An 18,787-nucleotide genomic window follows, 5' to 3' on the forward strand; every position below is an offset into this window, starting at 1 on the left:
TGAGGGGGAACCGGGGCCGCCTCTCGCCTCGCTGCGCTGCGGGGACACCCGCTTCGGGCCAGGGGCAGCGGCGGGGACCGGCCGTCGGGGGAGGAGGGCTGCCGCCCCGAGGGCTGGGCGGCGGGGACCGGCGGTAGCGGCGGGCGGGCCAGGCGCTCCCCGCCCCGGGAGCCGGTGGGGGCCGGCGCTGGTAACCGGAGCGCCGCGGCTCGGCCTCGGTTGGAAGCTTTGCCGTGGCCCCGTGGCGACGGAGCGGGACGCGCCGCCCTGCGCCCCCCTGCCGGGGGCTGTCTGGAGCGCGCCGCCCCGTCCCGCACCGGCGGGGGTGCGTTTCCTCGCCCCGCCCGGCGCCCGGTGCCGCCTCGGGCGCAGCTGCCGCCCGCTCGCCCAGGGGCTGGCCCGGGGGTAGCTCGCCTGACAAAGCCGTCCGGGGGTCTCTTCCATCGACTGGGGGGTGCTTCGTAGGCAGCCGTTACTTGGTTCTTCTCTCTCCCCATCAACAACTGGTAAGAGCAGGTGAACCCTGAAATGAAGATCTGGTGTTGCATTTGCGATTGATTCTTTGCTGAGATAGAACGAACGATACGAAACACTTATTTTCCCCAAACGATAATATTTTTTTCTGAGCATATTTTCCCAAACTATAATATTTTACCACGTTTTCTTCAGCTGTTCTGCAAAGCTTTGTGTGCATTCAGGCTGCCAATCACTTTATGGGCAAACATTTTATATAGCTGATCTCCTGTAATACTGAATCACGGACCACCTGGCAGTGTTATAAAGATGTCGTTGATGAAATGTCTCTTCCAGAACTAGGGCTTCTTGCCACTCTGTTGATTAATGGGAATATGACTGCATCCATGCAAGTACAAATGTCTTCACTGACCACAGCAAAACAAGAAATGGTTTCCACATATGCAGAACTGTCACTGTTCAGGCTTTCCATGAAGTTCTGTGTGGCACCAAATAATAAAGTAGCTTAAATTGTGAACTTTTTAAGAAATGCCTTGCCTGCGATATAACAAGTATACTGCAAGTCTTGTAGTGAGGAGAATTGGCACTGAAACGGAACTGTGATACAGGTAACTGTGAAGGCAAAGTTTGTGGCAGCAAGACCTTTTATGATGAAAGTCGAGAACAGAAAGTTTATTAAGAATTCAAGAAAAGGGTTCTTAGATGAAGCTATATTTAATCCTTTTATTAAGTCTGCAAACTCTTCAGGGATGAGATTTTACCATTTTAGTGTGTTCCAGTGCTGTACAAAAAAGTGTCTTCAGGTGATGATACAGTACCTGTAATTGGGCATGCGGCTGTTGCCCAAACAGATGTCACATACTGTACAATGAACAAAGCTTTGGTTTGTTATTTGAAGCTAAGAGTGTTCTGTATCTCCTGGAAAATTACTGAAACTGATGCTAAACCAGTGCCATGTGCATGCTTCTGCCTGGTTCCACTTTGTATGTAAAGCTGTGAGACACTCGTTCCAGTAAAGCAGGGAGTAGAGCTGTACTTCTCACCCCAAACCCTCCAGTAAAGATAACTAATTTCAGCAGCTCCAGTAGGGCATCCTCTACTTTTCACAGTGTTTTCACTCACGTTTAGAGCTCCCAGGGTAAATAAATGTGGCATTTCATGTTTCTGTTTGAACACATGGCTCATGACGTTATTTCCCTGTAATCCAGTTGTACGTGCAGGGACAGTGTGATGATCTGTGCTGGTTTTGGCTGGGATAGCATTAATTTTCTTCATTGTAGGTAGTATGGGGCTGTGTTTTGGATATGTGTTGGTAATACAGAGATGTTTTGTTCTTGCTGAGCAGCGCTGACACAGAGCCAAGGCCTTTTCTGCTTCTCACCCACCCCCACCAGTGAGGGGGCTGGGGGTGCACAAGGACTTGGGAGGGGACACAGCCAGGACAGCTGAACCCAGCTGGCCAAAGGGATATCCCAGAGCACAGAACATCATGCTCAGCATATAAAGCTGGGGGAATTAAGAAAGAAGGGGGGATGTTCAGAGTGATGGCATTTGTCTTCCCAAGTAACTTATGCGTGGTGGAGCCCGGCTTTCCTGGGGATGGCTGATCACCTGCCTGCTGATGGGAAGTGGTGAATGGATTCCTTGTTTTGCTTTGCTTCCATGTGGCTTTTGCTTTACCCATTGAACTGTCTTTATCTCAGCCTGTGGGTTTTCTCCTTTTACCCTTCCAATTCTCTCCCCCATCCCACCAGGAGGGAGAGAACAAGCAGCTGTGTGGTGCTTAGTTGCCAGCCAGGGTTAAACCATGACATGAACCAAGCCTCTCTGTTTATTTCTTTTTTTGGGAAATGAAGTTCACATCAGGTGGTTAGTTTCACAGGAATATGTTCCTTTCTAAAAGCACTACTACACCATACAAACTCATTTAAGCTGAATTCTGCGGAGTTGAGTTGTAGTTCATTAACAGGGTTTTAAAGCACCTGTGAAATATGGTTGTAGCTGCTTTCTCTATTATTAATTTAAAAGTTGAGCTGTAGGAAAGCTTGAACTTGTGCTTCACTTTGCAATTTTTATTATAAAACACAATAAAGCAGACCCCCTGAATTACTATTTGGCCAATACTGTTCAATATTCAAGAGCCTTGCTCAAATTTACCCAAGTGCTAGCAATCCATAGTTGGCTTAAAATATCTGTCATTCCATATTCACGTTTTCTAGGAGCAAAAGGCCTTAATAAAAGGAGGGAGGGGATTGTTCTTCTAGTTTGGCAGGAAGACCACGTGTAGTTAATGGTTCATCAGTTCTGATTCAAACTTGAAGAAAATGTGCAATGTGCTTTTTTTTTTTTTCATATCAGGTACTTTCTCGATGGTAAAATAGATAGCATCTTCAGTATTGGCTTTGCAACCACAGAGGATTGCATTTTGTATTTTACAGTGATAAATGAGGAATCGTTCAAGTACTGTAAGCTGTGTATAGTAAGCTGGTCTTAAATATTTAAAGACTAAATAATAGCAGCTTTACTGTATGTAATGCTTCTAATGAACCTTAAACTATTCTGTATTGCTGTGGGTTTTCTTTCTGTCTTGATGCCTCCCCCTACCCGGCTTTTTTCCACTTCTTAAAAAGGTTAGTGGGGATTTGAGCAAATTGTCAGTAGAACCAGCTGCCTGCTGCAGCCAAACAAGCTCAATGAGTTGACAGTCCCATGAAAAGGCTTCCATTAAAGCACTCTGCTTTGGAGAAAGCAGTTCTGCATCTGCTGCAGCAGGGAGACAGGAGTCGGGCCCAGCCTGGTGAGGAGGACAACTGGTGACTAGCCTCATGCCATTGGTGGCTTGTTTGACTTCAGCGTAGACGTGGCATTGGGGTGTCTCCAGGGTTAGGCAGCAGCTGACCAAAGAAGGTTCTTGTCTGAACAGCCTTGAACGTGGGAGCCTAAATTCTGCCTGACCAGGGCGGGGTTTTGACCCCAAAAAGTCCCGCTTGGCTGGTGGTTATTTCTCAGAGCTGCCCTGAAGGCAGTGAAGCACCACTGATGGGTGAAGCACCACTGATGGCTGGACATGTCCCAGCTGCTGGTTTTGTGGCTCTGAGCATTCCTAGAAGGATTGCCCTCCAAGGAGGTGTCGCTTCACATGAATGCTCTGGGGGCAGGGGTCTGGTTCGGCAATTGCAGCCTGCACACCTCAGGGGGTACTGGAAGGACTGGGAAGGGTGCAGTTTAACTGCTTTTCCTAAGGCCTGAGATAATTCCAAGTGACAGCCTACACACAGAACATTGATCCAGGGGGTGAGAAACAGCGATGAGACATCACTGAGACACAGGATGCCTTCCTCAGCCCAAGGGAGTGCAAATCCATCATCCCCCCCTTCCATGAGGGTGCCCCAAGTGATTAATTTTAAGTCGTGTGGGTTGGTCACTTACTGCCCTTCTTGCTGAAGCTGTCAATGTGTGCAGAAAGGAGGCTGAGGGAGGGAGAACCACGCTGCAGTCGCTCTTTGTTCTGCAGGGGGGACACTCACCCAGGGAGCGGGGTGCTGAGGCTTGGCTGCTGGGGTTGCAAACATGTTTCATCACGCAAACGTGTTTCATTAGCATTCATTGATAAAGCATCCCTTTCTTTGAAAAACATTGGCAGGAAGGGATGCTGTCTCTACATGGATGAAGGTTTCTTCTGGAAGGTCTTTGTGAGAAATAATTTCAGAGATACACCTGTCTTCAATGTTTTCTGTTGTCTAAAGGAGCTGCTTAGTTGGTATCTGAGATGGCTGTCTAGATTTCATTAGGAAGACCAGCTACATAACTTTCTAGGTATATACAACTTTTTTGTGTTAAGTAACTCAAGGCAAAAGTCCAGAAGACATCATTGTGATTATCTAATCTGACTTCCTGTAGAATAAAAAATAGAACTGTAGTAAACCGATTAATTTTTTAATAATTGCATACCCAAATTTATTTTAGGTACCAGACAGCATCCAGACTGCCTTAATTCCCAGCAAAGAAAATCTTTAAAGCCATCCCATTAATTCATTACCTTTGCTATGTATGCTTGTGTGTCTTTGTAATCTGAATATATTTAATTTTATAGTGACTGATTATCTTGATAACTTTGTCTTTTGAATTGGGTAGTCCTTCCTCATCCTCCTTCAATCTTCCTGAATAGATGTTATGGACTGTGATGAAGCTACTGTAGCCTTCTCTATACTGTGCAGGCTGCATTTTCTCAGGAAAACCGTGTGTTTTCCAGTATTATAATTACTGCTTTCTCTAGGATATAGTCTCAAGATGTTTAAGGTAAGCTAGCTTGTGTTAGTTACTGTCCTCGTTGCTGCATGCATGTTTTGAGCCTGGGGTGGGTTCAAGGAGCATTTATCGCTGGAACTATCTTGTTTGTCTGCCTATACTTGCCTATAGGCACATAGCTATACCTTTCTGCAGGTGCATAGCTCCTCTGTGCTGAATTAAACACATCATTGCAGTTAAGAGTTTGTCTGTCTCAGTCCATTTGGGTATCTAATCCCAAGTGAACAACCGCAGAAGGAAAGTAGCTTGGGGAATGTGTGCTACATAAACAAGCATTGAGAGCAACAGGAGTCAAGAGGGGGCCAGAGAGAGGATTTCAGAGGTGCAGGGGCCATGGAGGGAAGGAGTGCGTTAATTGGTGTGTGCATTTGCATTGCACGTTAGAGGAAGTACTTCCTAAAATTAAGGAGAAGCTTCCTTTTATACACCTAAATGATGGCCAGACCAGATGTAACTTAGCAGCTGGGGTGCTCAAAGCTCGTCCCTCTGGAAGCAGGGGGGTATCGAGGCTGCCAGGGCCCCCCTTGGCTTGGGGACCTCTTGGTTCCCGGTGGAGTTGGTGGAGCAGCTTTGCTGACTGCCAAGCCAGGCTGTGGCCTCTAGCTCATGTGTAAGCATCTACACTGTAGATGGCTAAAACCAGTGAGACAAATCCTGCTAAATCCAGCATAATCTCATTTTGTACATGAAAGCATATATGCTGTAAAGGAAAATCTTCCCTTTTGCTTCCAGGCTTGTAGCAAACAATTCATGCAGGCTGGTTACACAATCAGCATGTACGGCTTCTACGGCCTGTCAACATGTATAGTGTGAAAGTGCCGAGGGATTTCTGGCTGAATACTTGGGATAAGACAACTAAAGAATGGAGATTCTTTCAGATTTGAACTCTGAATAGCTTTACTTTTGACTGAATTAAAAAGACTGAAGAGAGAACTGCTGGTGGCCTCAAGGCGTTTAGGGTTTATTCTTTGCAGAAATTATTGTGATCTAGACAGAGTGACTAACACTGAAAGCTTCTCAGAGTTGAATTGGAGTCATCAGTGACAAAAATAAGGTAAAGTACGCAGTTCTTAAGCAAATTAAAAATGTACATGATTGTTGAATTGTTGAATTCTACAGTGTATGGAGAAAATGCCCATTCGCCGAGGGGGAAGTTGTACTATGTGCATTTAAATTACAATATACATTCATTCTGTTCTGACCATTTTAGTATATGTATTCTATGAAGTTGTAAGTTGCTGGCAGGTATTTATTTTGGAGGGTATAAGTGAAATGCTCCATTTACTTCTTTAAAGCTCCAGCAAACTCATTAACACTTTCTGATGGCAGCTGAGACCTTTTCAGCATTGCTGTTGGTTGTTTTAAACAAGTCCATGCCGTGGTGTATTGCTCGTATCTCGAGTCTGAGCTGATTTTTCCCAGCACTTGATCTGCTCCTGCTGGAAAGGGTGGGATGTGTGGTGGAGCAAAACACTCAAAAGCACCTCAGTAATTCAGCCTGTGTTGGCAGGGCATGTCTCCTTCCTGAGCTGGGAGGAGACCTCTTCCATGGACCTCTGGCTCTGACAGCCTACAGATGTCAACGTTGTGTTATTCTGAATACAGTAGTCATATAGCAGAGACCCTGCTTGTGCATGGCCCTCCTTCTCCAGAGACAGGGGACAGAGTAGAAAGTATTCAGCATTTACTTGGGGAAGATAATAGTTCTTCAGGCTTATAATCTGGGATACCTGCTTTAAATGCAATTTCCTGCTGAAGCTTGCCTGATCACCACCAACAAACGAACCTGTAGTGATAACTGTTCACCAGAGCCAGGACGACTGACACAGGACATCAGACAAGGCCACATCAGCTGGCACGTTCCCTGTCCTGGTAGGTAGGAGTGCCAAAGCATCTCAGTGAAAGGATGGTGTCCCCTTTGAGTGCTTACAAATTTGGGTAATTTTATACTACTTTGGGCACTTTGTAGGCTGATCTTCAGTGGAAGATGACTCACAGTTGGTACCACAGATACTTGGTTTTTTGAATTGGGGGTTTTTTCTCCCCCTCCCTCATGCAGTAGATGAATGGCTGAATTAGAGCGACTGTTCTGAAGCCCTCAAGAGCTTAAAGTCTGGACTTGAAGGAACTATAAAGAAAAATATGAAAGGCCTTATCTAGCACTAAATACCAATCAAAATTAGAAATTTTACTGTACTTAGGCCCATACATGCTATTTCCTGTGCTGTATTTAATACTTCATAAAAAAACCTTCCAACATTTTTTAGCTCCCAAATCTTTTAATCTTTCTTAATTAAAAAGAGGTGAATCCTTTCTTCCTGCAGTTCACTGACAGCAAGCATGCTCGCTCTTCACTGTAGCCCTGAGAAACCAGTTCCATTTAGTAGCAGGGCTTATCATTATTTCCAGAAGGTTTGTTTTGGCCTGTGCACTTTACATCGCTCAGAAGAGTGTCCTGTTGGTGAGGCTGTATTCTGTGCTAGTGCTGGCCTGCCTCCTTGGCCCTTCCTCTTGCCCAGGTAGAGGGAGGCCCTCTGCAGCCTGGATGATGCTCTAGCACAGTAAAAGTTCTCACTGTTCAGAACTACAAAATATGTGGGAATTTTGTATACATTGGTTTTGGGAGACGGGTCCCATTCCAAGAATAAACAGTTACAAATACAGGACAGTTTTTCCAAGGCTTTGGTTTTGTGTATGATGGCTTCTCTATCGGTGTCCTAGCAGTGTGATGTTCTTTCTAAATTAATTTGATTCATGTTGTCATGAATAGATGTTTTATAGCAATGCTATGAGCTGTAGTGTGGGCAGACTGAATGCTATAGGTGAATTGGAAATTGAACATAAATTTTGTCAAATTATTGCAAAGTTATGTCAAATTGTTGCAATGTGTGACTTTAGATGACAAAAAGAGGTTGGTGATGGAAAGCGGATTAAAGTACAGATCCATGGTGGTTTTGTCTGTGGCATGCATACAGGTTCCCATGTAACTTCTCAGTCATGGTTCCACTCAAAACTGATTTTTTTGTAGAAATTAGGGTCTTCATGGGAACTGCTCAGAGCAAATTGTTGGCAATAGCGTAGAAGTATTAACAATAATCCAAAAAAAATGTTATCCATTGTCTATTAAAAAAAAACAAAACAACAAAAAAATCAACCTTAGAAACTCGTTAAACTTACTTAAAAAAAACCCAAAAAACAAACCACACTTTCGCCACCGATTCTTGACTGTGCAGTGGAAATGCTGACTGGATTCAGAATACAAGGTCTGGGAACTTTATGTTCTAGTTTTATTTTCTTTTGGTTCAGAAATATCGGCCCTTGATCACAGAAGTACTGCCTAAAATTCCTCGTGCACTTACCATGCCTGGGTAACTTATTCATAGCTGATACAGTTCTCATCTCCCATTCTCCAAGGGTTAAATCCTGCATCTGAGGAGAATCCCGTACCAGAGAAGAGACAAACAGAAAAGCTTATAGTTACAAACTACCTCGTTCTTGTAATGCTGGTTCTTCCACTGCAGTAGGACAGAGAGCATCTTAATTTGGAGAGGTTCTGTGCTCTTTAGGTGTGATATTTTTATGGGTCAGTGACTTCCCTATTACCACTCCCACAGAGGGAGAGCTCTCCTCCTAACCTTTTCTTGTGAACTCTGCTGCTCGGTTGTTTAGGATTTTATGTCTTGATTTAGCATTAGTGATTTTGAATCATGGAATTAATGTTGGGCTTGAATAAACTTAAAAAGTAAAGCTGTAGCAGCTAGGAAATGTGATACAACTTTGCTTAATTTAATTTCTTACATGTGTTACTGTAGAAATGCATCACTGAAAGCCCTGCTGAATGATATTGGATGCTTCGTTGCACCAGCAGTACTCTTTAAGTATTGACTTCTATGGCTCTTGGGGGGAAAAAAACCCAAACTACCTTTAATACTCTAGAGAATCTAATAATTTAGATAGCAAGGTATTTCTTGGCTTCCCTGATGTTGTATCAGGAAAAGAATGAGACTGTTAAAGATCTTGGTGGGTTTCAATCCTGATTACTACTGATAGACTCCAGCTTTCCAGTTTCTTCCATGTCTAATCTTACACTGAAGTATGTATTTTTACTTTAAAAGACAGATGTAGAAAGCTGGTTTTGATTATTCTTTTTTTAAAAATTTATTTTGGGCTTTTCAGTTGTGTGGTTTATTTTTTTATTTAACTCTTAATAATACATTGTCATATGGAAATAAATAGTGTGGTTATTGTTTTATAATGCTGAACAATAAAATGTGGTTCATGGCATGGAATTCTACAAAGTAGAACTTTGAATGTTATAAAATTGCTTTTAAAATGCCCTTTCAGAAGTATTTTGCAGGACTACTTACTTCATGTTCTAATAACATAATCTGTATAAAGCTGCCATTAAGTTTTGTAGTCTTTCTTATACATGACAGCTTTTTGTCTGTCATCCTTGGAGTAGAAAAGACAATCTCCCGTGATATTTGGGTTTCCCTTAGCGTGGTGTTTGGGGATGTAGTTTGTTGTCTCTGGGGACAGAGAGCAGCCTTGCTCAGCTCGCTAACGAGAGTGGTTTGACCGAAATCAAGAGTGAGAATGAGGAGATGAACAAGGAACAAGAGTTCCCTGTTGCTTCTTGTCTAAGAGTTTGGAAGGGCATTAAATGAGCCTTGCAGGCAGGAGGTTCAGGACCAACAAATGCAACTATGTTCTCAGCAGTTAGGCTGTGGAAGGGCTTGTCACAGGATGTTGTGGATGCAATGTTCAGGTTTATGTGGATTCAATGGTGATCTGACAGTTGCTACAGGGTTCATAGATACAGAAACAAGATCTTCAATTCTACGAATATTAAGGTTTGATTCTAGAATCACAGGGCTACAAGGGGAATTAGAAGACTGTAATGCAGAAGCTTTGATAGAGTTTAATTCATTAAAATGATTTTATAAGTAATTCATCTTTTCTTTGTTTGTCCAGATCAGATGAAGCTACAGATGGCCTGGCCAAAGTCAAAACAATGCATGAACTGATGAGAAACAGCATTGCCTTCTGAGAACGTTAGCTTCCTAGTTGCTGGAATTCCTAAGCGCAGCTTTACTGCCAAAAGAGACGCTGACATTATGTTATCATTGAGCAGAGTTTACAAGAATGGAAAAGCAAAGGACCCCGCTAGCAGCTTTTAATAAATAAAAATTGCCAAGATTCAGCTGAATCAAAAAATTATTCCAGCCATGGGAGAAAATGCAAGTTTTTGGGAAAGTCTGATATATGCACATCCGACGTGTACCACCTGGAAGCAAGAGGCAGAGGGATCTATCTACCACCTAGCCAGTATTCTCTTTGTTGTGGGCTTCATGGGTGGAAGTGGATTCTTTGGGCTTCTCTATGTCTTCAGCTTGCTTGGATTGGGCTTTCTCTGCTCTTCTGTTTGGGCTTGGCTGGATGTCTGTGCTGCTGATATATTCTCCTGGAATTTTATACTGTTTGCTATATGCTTCGTTCAGTTCATTTACGTTACCTACCAAGTTCGGAGTGTTTCCTTTGACAGAGAATTCCAGGAACTCTACAGCGCGCTCTTCCAGCCTCTGGGAATTTCCTTGACTGTCTACAGGAAGATTGTCTTGTGCTGCGATGCAGAAGTGGTTACCCTGGAGAAGGAACACTGTTATGCCATGCAGGGCAAAACACCTATTGATAAATTGTCCTTGCTTGTGTCAGGCAGGTTTGTATCTGTTTGTTCAGACTTCTGCAAATATCTTTATTTTTTCCTCCCTCTTGAAAATGAAAGCAAAAAAAAAAAGCCTGATTTGTGTATTGTTTGTTCGTTTTCCAGTACAACAGATTAAATATTAATGCAAGTAATATAAATATTAATAGGCTAAATACACTCGGCTCGGACAGCACTAGCATAAAACTACCAAGCACAAAATCTGTAATAGCATAAAGAAAAGGATTTTAAGTCATTCTTTTCCAGACCACTGTATCATAGCAGTCTAACAGGTTAGGCAGATAAGGGGAACAAATGTGTGCTTCAGCCTGCAGTTTGCTAGCTACCTGCTGCCTAGCTGATGAGCACAGCATCTTTCTTAATTTTCTTTGCTAGTATCATCTGAAACAGGCCTAAAAGGTAGTTATGAAGCTGAATACACTGAGATAAACTGTTTAGTAGAGGTCTTGACTTTGATACAGATTGAGTTTTGTTGCTTTCTGGGAGGTGGGTGAAGAGAGGGAGTAAGGGAGAGCTGAAGGCCTAAAAGTGCCCTTCCATTACAAAAGAACATAGTCAAACCATATCAAGATTTGCAGAACTGAGTCCACAGTTACTGTATACTGTGGCACTTAGTTATACCCTGAGGCAATAAATCCAGCTGCTTGTACTCCCTGCTGACTGGAGACCTTTCTGACAACCTTGCTGATGTTCTCCTGAAGGGCAATACTAGTGTTTGTACCGTGTACAAAGTGGCATACAGTACTGGAGCATCATAAGAGTAGATGAGGATACGCAGAGATGACGGCCGTGGTCTGTCTTTGATGGGACGCTTTGTAGGTGCATTTTGACAGCCTGCTGTGTGGACAGATGGAATTTGTAGGCAGCTTGAAACCCAGCTGACTTAGGACTACTTGCAGTGAACAATATGGATTTTAGGTAGCTGTCCTCAGTGATACCCTGGTTCAGAGCATTCTTGGGACCTATCTAGAAAGTAGCACATGAAGGTTGCTTTTGGTCATAGTCATACTGAAGGAGAGGTGTCCATCCTACGTGCCCAGCCAGTTAATAATCATGCAGGGAGTACCTGATAACCCTCCTTGGTGTGGTATAGGGCTGCTGCTTCTGATTTTGTGAGAAGCTTTAATCTCAGTGCAGAGCAGATGTAAAAAGGGGACTCCTACAGCTTGCTTGCTTTTTTTGTTTGGTTTTTTAGCTCATAAAGTTTAAGTATACACTTTCTTCTTGTGTACCTTCAAACTTAAATATGATTTTAAAAGTAGAAAGGAAGTTTTTCTTTGGTATCTGCAGAAGGCCTGAAGCATTCACGCAGAGATCCTGTGCCTCCATGTTGTTCTGGCTCCAGAGACAGTCCTGTGGCCATGTAATTCCTGTTAAATACTTGAGAGAGCCCTACGTAAGGCATGCTGTGAGGAACCCTGGCTTTCCACACCCTGCTTTTTCCACTTTGTTACCTCTAAAATGCGTATTTACCAAACCTAGAAGTACATCCCATGGTTTTCAAGTAAGTCAGGCAAACAGCGTTATGTGCATTAGTCTCTCCAGTGCATGCTGGCCTTTTCATGACAAAGCTTGCCCGTCACCGCAGAGACTTGTCCCAAAGAGAGTAATATGACTTGAATAAGGCCTGGAAAGATTTCCATTTCAGTTGCATGATTATCATCTTGTATTCTCTTTCAACTGGCCTGATCAAGTTGGGTTCAAAAATGTAATTAGGATACTGTTGCCCGTTGATTGCTTTCTTATGCCCTCAAAGCTATATTTAAACTCCTCACATGGTAGAAATAACACATCCTTGTTGCAGTCATTGCTGCTGTGCAGGTAGTACTAACAAATTAACACATCTTCTCTTTGTAGGATCAGAGTGACAGTTGATGGGGAGTTTCTGCATTATATTTTTCCTCTTCAGTTTCTGGATTCTCCTGAATGGGATTCGCTGAGGCCCACAGAAGAGGGAATTTTCCAGGTAAAAGTGGAGGGTTTTTTTTGAATGCTACAGAAAACGGTTCAAGTACTAATTGGTTTAGAAATAAGTTCATTTAGTTGTGAGTTTCATTTGTGAAATTGTACAAACAAGTGGCATTCCATTAATTTGGGGAGGGAAGTCCTCTTTACCCACTGGACTGGTTATGCTGTTTGTATATCCTTTCTGTTTGCATCTTGTTGTGACAAGAAATGAGTTTTTTCTTAAAGCTAATTTGGGAGGCAGCCTCTGTTTGCATTCTTTGGCTCTGCTAAAACCCAGCCCTGAGAAATGAGGTTTGCAGGAGGTGGGTGGAAGTTGGTGCTGAAGAGCCTTCCCTACGGGAGGTGACCTGAGAGCCTGGGCTGTGCCTGTGGTACAGCTTGCATGGGGGGACAGCATGGGACAGTGTTTGTTGGAGCTGCCCCCTGTGATCTGAGAGCCCTCCCACTGCTGTCACTTGACTGACACACTAGCTGGTGTGGGATCTGATGTCGCATGTCACAAGAGCAAATGGCATTTGCGGAGAGCTTTCTTTAGACCTGCCTTTCTAGCTGGGGCTGCCGAGAGCGAAGCGGGGAGTGTGGGGCTGGGGCTGTCGTTCAAAGTGGGCATAGGCAGACAGTCACTGAGGCCAACAAGACATGATTGTTTGGTCCATTCCCAGACACCCTTCTCTCTTGTCTTTTTCCTACAGTAGACCTCTGTCAGCCAGAGCCCTCTGGCTGGATTAAATGGCTTTAATTGCAGTAGGTGCAAAGACATGAAGTGTACATTACAGACACAGCCTGCGTGCCTGCTGGGCGTGTGTGTGTGTGTTTTCTGAACAAGGGCAGCAGCAGCAATATCACTGCCTTATCACCTGGCTAATTTTAATTTTCTATTCTATAGGTAACGCTTACAGCAGAGACAGATTGTCGGTACGTGGCCTGGAGGAGAAAGAAGCTGTATCTGCTGTTTGCTAAACACCGTTTCATCTCCCGCCTGTTCTCAATTTTAATTGGGAGTGACATTGCTGAAAAACTGTATGCCTTGAATGACAGAGTGCAGGTGGGGAAAGGCTTTAGGTATGACATTCGGTTACCGAACTTCTACCACATTTCATTGCCAGAGACACCCCCGGTGCAGCCCTCCCACCGCCTGCAGAGAGGGTCCCCCCGCCGCAAGCCCGCGGGGGTTACAAACTGCAGCTCCTTCCACACACAGCCCTAGGAAGGGAAACTCTGCTGCAGCCATTCCCCAAGCAATGAAGGGAAATGCAAAGTGGTGAAGCAGAAGAGCAGAAAGATGAAGCAGAGCGAGACCCAGTCAAGCCAGATTTGACTGACAAGTGCCATTTACTTTCATTGGAGTAGCTTGAATTCTTCCTCTCTCTTGAGCCACTGGGTTGGCTTCTGCATTTTGACAGTTTGTGCAATATGTTTAGTTTCTGTTAATTCTTTTGTTGATCATCTCCTTATTTTTGGAGGAAAACAAACCATAACAGGCTGAAGTTTTATTGTAATTACGGTAGCCTCTGTGTTGTGTTTCAAAAAAACCAAACTCATGGTATTTGTAATTATACTTTCTCAAGATTATTTGCCATAATGAAGTATAGTCAGCATAGTTAATGAAAACAAGTAAGTTGTCTCCAAACTATAGCAACTTGCTTGTAACGTTCATGTTTATGCTACATGAACATTATCACAGTTAACATGAAGAATATTGCAGAAAAAGACTGAGGCCAATTGTAGAGTTTGTTTTTTAAAGAAATGAAAGACTTTGAAATACAAAGCAAGATTCCTAAAAAACAAACAAAAGAAAACAACAAATTCTGTTCCATGAATGATTAGTTTCTCTCTGACTGTCCTAAAGAGGTGTTACATGAAAACAAACAAATGTAATTACTGGCATTAGAAAAGTAAAGCAGTTGTAACTGCTGCAAATACAGCTTAGGGAAATGATTGTGTAGTGTTTCTGATAGAATGTGATGCTATAGGACCTAGGCTTCCACAGTGTCAGTGCCATTCGTGACATGTACAATAAATACTGTTAATCAATCAACTGCCAAACCATTGGACTTTGTTTTACAATATTCTTTTTTGCTAGGTTTTTCAGGAAGAAACTAAGAAACAGCCGCAGCAATAAATACAATTTTTAACTGAAACATCCATGTTTAGCTTCCAGAGTCACTTTTCTGTGCCTATGAAATTGATTTAAAAGGTTATTCTCTCCCTAGTTCTGTGGTGGTTTAATGGTGTACGGGAGCACCAACTCGTGCTTCAGTAAGAGAGAGTTGGTTTCGACCCTTGAGGTCACTGTGCCTTTGGGGAGAAGTGTCTGAATGTCTTTGCTAACTCACCTTCCTGCTGCTATGCCTGATACCGGCCAGTAATCAAAAAAGTAAGAAGCATTACTATTTTATGAGACTGTATTGCTGCCTGATGCATCTGGAGGTAGATCACATTTTTAATATTTTAAAATTGCTGGACTGTTTGGTAGGACAGCCATTGTGTGTTTGTGTATGAGTGGGTATAGGTATGAGTTTAGATCTTGGGAGTTGTTGCTGGAAGACTTAAAATAATGATACAACCTTATGCTTGAAAGATAATCTTGCAGTATATATAAGAAAGCTATTAGAAGTGATATGAAATTACCTGTTTGAAGGACCTTCAATGTAGAGCAGATATGTATGAGTGTTGCTTTTAGCTCTGTCCCTTTCTCGGAGAGGAAAATCTGCCAAACATAAATACCATAGCATGCAATGTGATAATCCCCAAATCATTCTGGTAACTCTTCCATGCAGTGTATTCTGTATGTATTACTGTGTGAAGTCCCCGAGTCACAAAGCTACTTTGTCTTGGTCAAAAGAGAATTGAAGAAGTGTAAGCAGAGTTCATTGACGGTTATTAAAAGACCGGCCCAGAAAATAACTAAGGCACAAAGTGCCAGAGGCTGGCAGTGTGTAGTAAGGATGTACAGCTGTGTGTGCCCTCTTCCTATACTTTTCATAGTTAAAGGACAGGGTAGCAGGCTACTTGACCCCTTGGTAGGGCTCAGCACAGCTATTCTCATGTAACTCCAGCGCTGTGATTAATATGATGTCTTATTTGTCGGCGATGTCTGAGGTGGGTAAGAAGTGTGTCATCTCCCGTGGATGTTGTTGCTTAGGCTGTGCCTTGCGATCACCGCTCCACTTCACTCAGCTGAGCTACTCTGAAAACTTTACTCTGATTTCTAACAGGTGATTTCAAAATAGCTGCCAATCTCTTATTCTGATAAAATAGTAAGAATTTATACATTTCTCATGCTGTAACATGTGTTGGACCGATATGAAGTTTGAATTGATGATTTATGTGTTAACAATCTACAAACATAAAAAGATTATAGTCTTAGAAACATAAAGGAGATGTTATTATAGACTTAGGCATAATATAAACCATCAATTAATGCTTTCCTTGGTTTTCTTGAATGTATGGGCTTGCCCCATACATTCAAGAAAACTTGCCTTAACTTAAATAGGGTCAGCATTTAATAAACTAGTATGATCGTCTTCACCTTCAAAATAATACCAAGAAGTCTTGCCCACCCAATTTCTCTATCAAGCTTAAGTATTGTATTTAAACTATAGCGCATATACTGCTTAAAAGGTATCTGCTCTGGAGTTATGAGTGCTTCATTACATACTTTGGTGATTTTTTCTTCTTTGTGACTGGTGCATGCCTTGGTTTCAGCCTCGTTTCCAACAACAATCCTATGTGATGCTTTTCTCTGCTGGAATCATTTACTATCAGAAATCTCTAGTAGAACATGTCTGAGTCAATATCTGAACATACCCTTAGCTAATCTTGTTTAGCTTTTGCTACTGTGCTTTTTGGGATTTGAGTCACTTTAAAAATTGTTTCCAGTTTTCCAGCATCTGTTTGAGTCATAACTAGCAGAACATTTCAGCTGTAGAATTCAGGATGTATTTATCTACAATAATATAAGTACCCACAAAAGGACTGGAAGCGAGACAGCAACCATTCTCCACCTCTGTTTTTTTTAATCTTGACAGCACTTCTAAAACGTACTGTAAAATACACTCTGGTGTGTGACTCATAAACCAATGTGTTTTGGGAGAGCTGTATAAGCTGCAGACTGTCAGTGAAATAATGCAAGCTTTTGCAATGTTGTACATAGCTAGTCATGAGAGAGTTGGAGTTGTTCAGCCTGGAGAAGAGAAGGCTCTGGGGGGACTTTATTGCAGCCTGCCAGGACCTAAAGGGGGCTTATAAGAAAGATGGGGACAGATGTTTTAGTAGGGCCTGTTGCAATAGGACAAGGGGTAATGGTTTTAAACTAAAAGTGAGTTGATTCAGATCAGATGTAAGGAGGAGATTTTTTACAGTGAGAGTGGTGAAACACTGGAACAGGTTGCCCAGAGAGGTGGTAGATGCCCCATCCCTGGAAACATTCAGGGCCAGGCTGGATGGGGCTCTGAGCAACCTGATCTGGTTGAAGATGCCCCTGCTTATTACAGGGGGGCAGGCCTGGATGACCTTTAAAGGTCCCTTCCAACCCAAACTATTCTATGATTCCATAATTACTTATAGGTTAGTAAACATGTGGAGCTAGATGAAGCTCTGACTTGAGCATCACTCAATTTATGCCTGTGTTATTACTCAGGAATAACTATCGGCAAGGTGGTCAGGCTCCTTCATCATCGGTTTAAGTGAACAATACTTGACTCTGTGCTGCTTTGTGAATTGAGAACACTGTCAATTAATCCTTTTCTTGATCTGTAGTGACTCCCCTTCACCCACGTTTTAAGTTTTTAACAGTTCCATAATCATCTATAGGGTTATGTCTACATTGGTGTACTCTTGTAGGTAACAGTGGCAGAATCTGGCGCATGTGATGATTTGCTTATTCATCAGCATCAGTTAATATTCCAGAGTTTTTGTAGTTATGAACATCATGCTGGAATCACCCTTAGAGCCTGCAGAAGGGTTCAAATTTACTGTGCAAGCTAAAAAAGTACATGTCCTATGAGAGTTCACAGGAGGGGGTAGGGGGGGAGAATTAAAAAAAAAAAAAAAAAAAGAGAGAGAGAGAGAGAGCACTCAACTTCTTACAGGTTTTATCCAGGAGAGCTTTATTTTAAATTGGGCTTGTGGCAAATTAATTTATCAGATGCAGCAATGTACTGTGGGAGCTTCAAAGCGAGTCTTGCCTATTTGTGGGCATGGGACCGACCCTGCAATTCTTTCATTAGGTGGTATTTTCTTCACTAGTAGTAGTATAAGTACAGGTAACAGAACCTAAGTAATGTTTTTAATCCATCATGCAACTCTCAGGACTACAGAATTACCAGAGAGAATGTATCCCAATGTACTACTCTAACTACTAATGCTATGCAAGGCCAATTGTAAGTGCCTAATGAAAAAGATTGTTTTATTCAGTTGCCTAAGATAACAGGCTGGATTTGGTGACTGAGGAGGGCCATCCTGGTCCTAAATTTTCAGTAATTAATTGCCCTGCAACAAACCAGCAAATGTGACAGTGATCAAGGGAAACTCAGTGATGGAAAGTTTGATGGCAAACTATACATACAGATTTATGATCTCCACTAGGATAAAGCTGGGAAAGCTGAATATATGCTTGGATGAAATCATGTAGTTTTGCCACGCCACAAAAAAGGCATATGCTTATAGTAATTAAATATGTTGATGCTATGTTTCCAGCAAAAAAGTATTCTACAGTTTTCAATTATTGTCAAAGATAAATATATGTCTGAACACAACACACATTAAAAATTAAAATACAGTGTTGTACTGCTCATATAAACAGGCCTTGCAAACCATGTGTTAAAAATGAAACAAATCCATAGCTATTTAGACAGAAGAAAACTATTTAAATAGAAAAGGAAAAAAAGAATATTTATTTGCTGAATTCAGACATTAACAGATTAAATAATTTCCTTTCTATTCCTGTAATAATTGAATGCATATTCTTTGGTGCCGATATGTTACTGTATAACAGATATTTTTTACAGTACAACAGAGTAAATACCTTATTAAGCTGATTTGTTATTCCCTCTTGAAAATTCTGACTTTGATTACACTAATATGGATAAAAATATAATAGGTTGAGAACTCCCAAGGGAAAGCATCATTTTTCCCCTCTTTGTCTAATTCACATTAACTTTACTTTTTTGTAGGTTTTTGTATCCCTTCAGTTTCTGCTTACTGTAATTCTACTTCTGTGTGAATCAAAAGAGTTAATTGAACTTAACATGTAAATCAAGCCACCTCATCTTGATGAATCAAACCGTGTAGGTGGAGCTTCATCAGTAG

The 18,787-nt window shown here is 42.2% G+C and overlaps 2 protein-coding genes across 3 annotated transcripts in view; both read left to right on the top strand.

Annotated features, from left to right (window-relative positions):
* The window catches only part of POPDC1 (popeye domain cAMP effector 1), a 55,989-nt gene that overhangs the window by 271 nt on the left and 36,931 nt on the right, over positions 1 to 18,787 (top strand). The gene's annotated exons all lie outside the window — the stretch shown is intronic.
* Positions 373 to 17,503, top strand: POPDC3 (popeye domain cAMP effector 3). The gene is made up of 4 exons (XM_080389858.1): positions 373 to 506; positions 9,757 to 10,501; positions 12,365 to 12,473; positions 13,362 to 17,503. Exons 2-4 carry the CDS (start codon positions 10,011 to 10,013, stop codon positions 13,680 to 13,682), a joined length of 921 nt encoding a protein of 306 aa, XP_080245984.1. The 5' UTR covers positions 373 to 506; positions 9,757 to 10,010; the 3' UTR covers positions 13,683 to 17,503.

This window comes from Falco punctatus (genome assembly GCF_963210335.1).
Source record: "Falco punctatus genome assembly, chromosome: 5".
In the NCBI taxonomy this organism is placed as follows: domain Eukaryota; kingdom Metazoa; phylum Chordata; class Aves; order Falconiformes; family Falconidae; genus Falco; species Falco punctatus.